The 6,704-nt window shown below is 40.2% G+C and overlaps 1 protein-coding gene across 2 annotated transcripts in view; it reads right to left on the bottom strand.

Annotated features, from left to right (window-relative positions):
- Positions 1-6,704, bottom strand: part of PNPLA8 (patatin like phospholipase domain containing 8) — a 59,722-nt gene that overhangs the window by 32,450 nt on the left and 20,568 nt on the right. For both annotated transcript variants that reach the window (XM_015415282.1, XM_015415281.1), the window contains exons 6-7: positions 5,058-5,229; positions 286-343 (exon numbers count right to left, since the gene is read on the bottom strand). In XM_015415282.1, coding sequence (XP_015270768.1) covers positions 286-343; positions 5,058-5,229 — 230 coding nt within the window. The remainder of the gene's footprint in view (positions 1-285; positions 344-5,057; positions 5,230-6,704) is intronic.

The following is a 6,704-nucleotide window of genomic DNA, read 5'->3' as shown; positions in this document are numbered from 1 at the left end:
GGCAGTTGAAGCTTTTAAAATAAAAAGGAGCTTGTATTGGACTACTGAAGATTCATACTCATATTGGATTGGATGTAGCCAACTTTACAGTATTTCAGTCCCCCACCCTGAATACAGCCCACCTACCATCTGGCTTTTGTACATACAGATCGGATAATTCCCAGCACAACGTTTTTGGTAGTCAAGAAATCCCTCCTTTCTTTCTCACCAGCACAAAAGGTGGTTGAATCCTACCCATTATCTTATCTGCTTGCAGGAGAATAAAAACTGAAAATGCACATTTACCTTGGGGCACCTTGGATTTCTTGCTGTTTCAATCATAACATCTGATCCCATTCTGTCTCTAAATAAATTGGGGAAAAAATGTAACTTTATATTTGAACAAGCCATATGTCTCACCTTGTTTCTTATATTTTATTTAGTTAGTTACTCTGATCCAGCGAAGAACAAGATTCTACCACATTTCTACATGGGATGAGGAACAGCAATAGCCAACAGGTGCTGTTTGTATGGTTACCAAGCCATCAGATTGCCTGTGAGTGCAGCATGCGAGTCAGATCAGCTATTTAGGTGTGAGTAGGAGAGGGAGCAAGGGCCTCATTCAAAGCACACACCCCCCAAAAAATTTCTCCCTTCTATCTCTAAACAGATCTTTGGCAGTAATCTATATGCTCAGCTTTGGCTGCTGGTGGTCTTTGCCTCAATGGCTGTGCAACTGGAAATCCTCTGTAGCAGAACTCTTCTGTTGCTAGTCTAAGTTTGTGGGTAAACTTTAAAAGTATACAATTTTTAACATCCTTTGCATACAATGAAGCCTCAAGGGAGTGACCAGGGCTCAGTAGTGGAGCATCTGCTTTGTATAAATAAAGTCCTTAATACAAACACCATCATCTCCAATTAAAATGTGATTTTAAAGACCTCTCCCTGATTTCCTGGAGAACCGCTACCAGTCAGAGTAGACAAAACACACTAAACCTGTTTTGAAAAAATGTCCCTGAGCCCTACTATGTTAGAAGGTTTTCGGCCAGCCTCCAATATTCCATTTGTGGGCAAGATGCTAAAGTTGGTTGTTGCTTCTCAGCTCCAGGGGCTCTTGGAAGAAACTGGTTTTCTGGACCCATTTCAATCTGGCTTTAGGCTAGGATTTGGGGGGAAAAACTGCTTTGGTCGCCTTGGTTGATGACCTCTACTGAGAACTATTTATTGCTTGTAAGTGGCTCAGGGCGGCTTACAAGCAATTTAAAACCAACATTCGGTTAAAACCAACAATTACAAAATATAAAATACAGTTCCATAAAATCCCAGCTAATACATCCTACAATAAAGTGCTAGTGTGACACCAACAGCGTAATCAGTTCTTACTGGAACGCCTGGCAAAACAGTCCCATTTTAACGGCTCTACGGAAGTGCTGGAGGTCCCGTTGAGCTCTAATCTAATGAGGGAGCTCGTTCCACAGCGTTGGTGCCGCCAGGAAGAATGCCCTGGTCCTAGTTACTGCTAACCTGGCCAAGCCATCCCTCAGCACTGGGAATAAGGGGCACCGTAGTATAGTGGTGCAAGTCCAATGGGGGAGGGGGTCTCAGAAGATGGTGTTGGGGGATTCCTGTGACCCATGGCAATTGACTTGCGGGGTGTTACAGGGCTCCATGTCATCCCTCATGCTATTTAATATCTATATGAAGTCACTGACAGAGATCATCAGGAGATATGGGTTGCAATGTCACCAATGTGCAGATGATACCCAGCTCTACCCTTCTTTTCCACCAAATTCCAAGGATGCTGTTGCTGTCCTAAACTAATGCTTAGAGTCAGTAGTAATGGGCTGGATGAGGGTAAACAAGATGAAACATAATCCTGACAGGACAGAGGTTCTCTGGTAGATCAGGAACTTCAGATCTCCCCTGTCTTGGAAGGAATTATAATTCCCCTTAAAAGTCACATTCACAGCTTAGGGGTGGTCACCTTAGAAAACCAGGTGATTGCTGTGGCTTGGAGTGTGTTTGCCCAGCTGTGGCTTGTGTGTCAACTCTGTCTGTTCCTGGGACAGTCAGATCTAGCCACGATGATTCATGCCTTACTTACATCTAGACTGGACTACCGCAATGCATTCTACCAAGGGCAACCCTTGAAGATGGTTCAGAAGCTGCAGCTAGTGCAGAATGCTGTGGCTAGACTGCTGGTTGTCACCAGGTAACGGGAATATATATCCCCAGATACTACAGCAATTACACTGGCTACTGATCTGCTCTGGAGCCCAATTCAAGGTTTGGATTTGTTCTTCAAATCCCTACATTACATAGTTTGAGAGTGTTATCTGAAGGACCGTCTTTCCCCTGGAATTAAGATTGCAGTGAGGTGTCCTCCTGATTGTCCCACCAATTATAGATGCTTGGTTAGTGAGTACACGAGAAAGGGTCTTTTCCACAGCAACTCCACAATCATGGAACAACCTCCCCAGGGTTCCCTGTCCCCCTCATTAGGAGTGCATTTTGATTTAGATTTTTTTTTTACTGGCAGTTCCAATTGGAGTTTTAAACTGTGATTTTTATGGGTTTTATGACTGTTGTTTTTATTGTGTTCTTTATAATGTTTTATCTACATTGTAAGCTGCCTTCAGTCCCACAAGGGAAAAAGGCAGCTAATAAATGTTTAAAATAAATAAATGATAGACCAATGGTCTGACTCAATATAAGGCAGTTTCATGTGTTCATCTGAGTGGCCATACAAAAAGTTTACAGGCACACTTACATTGAATAGGATGGGAGCGGGCAGAAAAATCTTAATTGGAAATGTCCCTATGAATTTTCTGTTTGAACATTCAGATGAACACATGAAACTGCCTTATTACTGAGTCAGACCACTGGTCTATCCAGTAATATATGAAGGTCATACAGTTCTTGACTAAGACAATGAAACAAAGGCCCCACGCATTAATTCAGAAGTAGCTAGAAACTTGGATTTCATATCATACTGATAAGTCCACTAAAAGGGAACTATCTGTCGAAAGTTTCAGGTACTAGTTCACCTTCAAAAACTCACTCCTGACGGTCAGGAGAATGATCAGGAAAGTGGCATGGGGATGGCAGACAGGCATGGAGAAACAATACACTTGAGGATATACCCCTATCTTCAGCTTGCCAAAGTGCACCTTTGGAACCCATTCTCTATAAATGAGGCATGGCTGAAATCAACTAATAATGGAGTCAGAAAGTTTCTAAACCCAAGTTTCTCATCAAAGATGTAAACCTGGTCTCATGTGGGTCTCACCCAAAGCCATGTATGAGAAACCCCGGCAAAAAGGCAGGCTATAAATTAACGAAATAAAAATATACATACCTTTTATCATGGTCTTAAATGGGTTGAGTGTGCAAAGGTTTCCACAACATCAATAGAATATAGAGAGGCCAGTCAAGGCACAAGGATGAGCCATAATTTAGGATTACTTACTACTGTTTCCCCCAACCTTTGTTCTTGCCTATAAAACCTTCCCCTTAGCCACACAGCCCCAAATATTTTATTTCAAACATTTATAAGCTCATCTTTTTTCCAAACAACTGAAAGAAATGTTGGTCTATAAATTGCAAAATACAGAAGTTAGTGTATTCAGAGATACTATTGAATATCAGTCTATGTGGGTGACAGCAGGGGTAACATAAACAGAATTCATACATGGGAAGATCCAGAGCCTGAAAATATGGACACTGAAATCCCCTTGAACAGGAAAGGTGGGCTATATATAAATACAAAAATATTGGGTGGTATTTTATTGTTATTTTCTGTTATGCTTCCACCAATAGAAGATTATCACTGACTCCCCACCATTCATTGTGTCATGCTTTGTACCTGGGGATCTCCTAAACATGGATGGTAGCAGTTTTTCAGAGGGGTGTAGTTAGCAATAGTGGGAAGATAAAGGTTTTTTTCCAATTTCTGCTTCCCACTACAGTCCACTGTGACCCTCCAAAACACCACCCCTCCCCCCAGGTATAGAAGACCTCCAGGAATAGTGTTGGGTGCAATGTGGGAGTCTACAGCTACAAAATGAAAGGTACACCAACCAAAGTTCCCTCTAAGCTGTGGAGTCTTGTGAGCAAAAATTCTACTTTGTGAGCTACTGGCATTAAAGTTGTGAGCGAGCAATTTGGCTACTGCATTAAATTAGTTTGGTCTGGAGCCATCCTTCCTGAGTTAAAACCAAAATGTCTGAGCCGGAGGCTAAAAAACTATGAGGTAGCTCACACTAACTCAGCTTGGAACACTGACACCAACCCACTATTTGCCTATTACCTTAAAACCAAACATACAAACTCTGCATTACATACAAGCTGATTAAGCAAGAAAATCTGTGGCTGTGACATATGTTAATGCTGGCTGTGACACAGGTTAATGCACCAACATTAATGCTGGACATTTTTCAAATACTGGTTTTTCCAGAAATGGAAAGAGGAAGATGTCTGATTCAGACATATTTTCAAATTTAATACGCCAAGTTGTATTGACTAAAAAACGAATGAAAATGTGATTGTTGCCTTTTGAAAATGCTTCGGTAAGATATTACTATCTTCTGCAATATTATGAGTTTTGCTAGCTTTTAGGGAAAAAGAGCAATGAGAAAAAAATGTTCTGGTATACCAACTGGAAAGATGAGTGTACATAGGGAGAATACCTCAACTTAATTTCTAACAGCAAAACTGTTCAGTGACAACATGAATTATCATGAACAGAGCTATGGAACAGATGGCATGTCAACGGAAAGTAAAGTTCTCCAGCTCACTTCATTCCTTAAACCAGGAAAATACAGGAGTTTTCAAATAACTGGGTAGTCTGAACATGAGCAGCAATGGTGGTAGTGTCACGTATCCATCTGCAACTTCGCCATGTTGCTGCAATGCTACTAATATTGTGCACCAGTATAAGTGCTGTCATGCAAATCCATAGATGATGGGAAGGCATAACTTATGATCTTTGTTAGAACTCTGTTTCATGTTCTGAAATTACACTGAAGGAAACAAACAGCCAACAATTTGTTACAAATATTTAAATAGGTTTAACTTACTTAAGCATCTTCTCCCAGCTTTCACTGTCATAAAATGCATGGCTCCAGCCCATTTTAACAGTCCCGACAATGACATTTTGCTTGAATACATCAGTTCCAAGTTTGCGATAAAGTTCGTCACACTCATCCAGTGGGATATGAAATACCCCCAACATAAATGCTAATATAGCACCTGGAAATATTGACAAATTAAAAAAAAAGTTGGAAAGAGAGAACTTTCAACAATTAGCACAGCTCTAAAGTAAGGATTCCTAGGTTGGCATATGAGAGTGCCAGCCCATGAAAATGTGTTTCTGACAAAAAAGAAGAGAGGCTTTTGGCCCTAATTTGAAAGTTTGTTTTGAAACCAACAACAGCAATTAAGAAATACATTTTAAAAAGAAATACTGACTAATTTGAAGCAGGTTATATGATAACCAGATGGGTAAACATATAACAGTTCAACACAACGATTTGTATAATATGGCTATTAGTAATAAAAGAACAGTCACATTTAAACAAAATCAAATCAGAATTATATGAATAAAATTATAGCAGGTTTTGTCTATGTTAATGAGAGTTAAGCTATATCAAGCTTATGTATAACTTTTTTAGAGGAACTGTCTTTCAGTCAAGGTGATCTTCCTTTTGGTAAATAAAGGTATTTAGTTAATGAAAAAAGGGTTTTTTAAACATATTAATGTAACAAAAGTGACATTATCATTGTACACAAGTATTTTAAAAAGATGTAAAGAAAGCTGCAGCTTTGAGAAAACTGAACTTTTATTATATACTAATACAATTGATTTATAGTTAACCATTCCTTTACAGCACCACCTAGTGTGCAAGAAAAAAATGACTGATTTTTTTATTTATTTATTTGACTTATATCCCACCCTTCCTCATGGGCTCAGGGCGGCTGATAGGAGGCAATTGTCATACATAACAATAAAAACCAGATAAAACAATCAGTTACATTTACATTTAAAATTGGTGCTCGCAAAACAACATCCAAGATGTGGTCTGCAATACAATGTTTCAAAATTCTACTAGCTCTACTTGATCAGTCTGCGCTATGTCCGTTCTTCAGTTCCAGGGCCAGCTCGCATTGCCAAAATTGGCAGCGCGGTGATGGTACAGTGATGGTGGCGGCTACTACTCAAAAGCCTGGCGGAAGAGCTCCGTCTTGCAGGCCCTGCGGAACTGCATAAGATCTCGCAGGGCCCTGATCTCCTCCGGGAGCTCGTTCCACCAGATAGGACCAGATTATTGGTCAAGCATACATGAACAAGGAAACTGTCAGCAAGGCATGATAAGATTTATGGCTCCCTGTTAGTGCATTGTTGTTGCCCAACATTATACCAGTCTGAATACCAACCAACCCCTCTCCCCCATTTTGATTTCCTTTACAAATGAAAGCACAGGAGGATAGAAGATTTGCAGATCTGATATTGTGACTCAAGCCTGTGGGCAAATTGAATTAGGTTCCCCTTTCTTGCTTGTTTCTTTGCAGTCATACTGCTCTGGAATTGTATGAGTAAGCAATTTACAGGAGATTTTAAGAAAATAATCTTAGGCAGTTTGTAAGTAGGGCTCCCCTGCTACCATCATCAAGGTGAAGAGATGGAAAAGCAGATATCAAGGAAGAAGATCCTTAGATAGACAGTC

This window comes from Gekko japonicus, unplaced genomic scaffold (assembly GCF_001447785.1).
Source record: "Gekko japonicus isolate JY-2015 unplaced genomic scaffold, Gekko_japonicus_V1.1 scaffold453, whole genome shotgun sequence".
NCBI classification, from domain to species: Eukaryota; Metazoa; Chordata; class Lepidosauria; order Squamata; family Gekkonidae; genus Gekko; species Gekko japonicus.
Note: the sequence above shows the minus strand (reverse complement) of the source record. Positions and strands in the feature narration are given on the sequence as shown.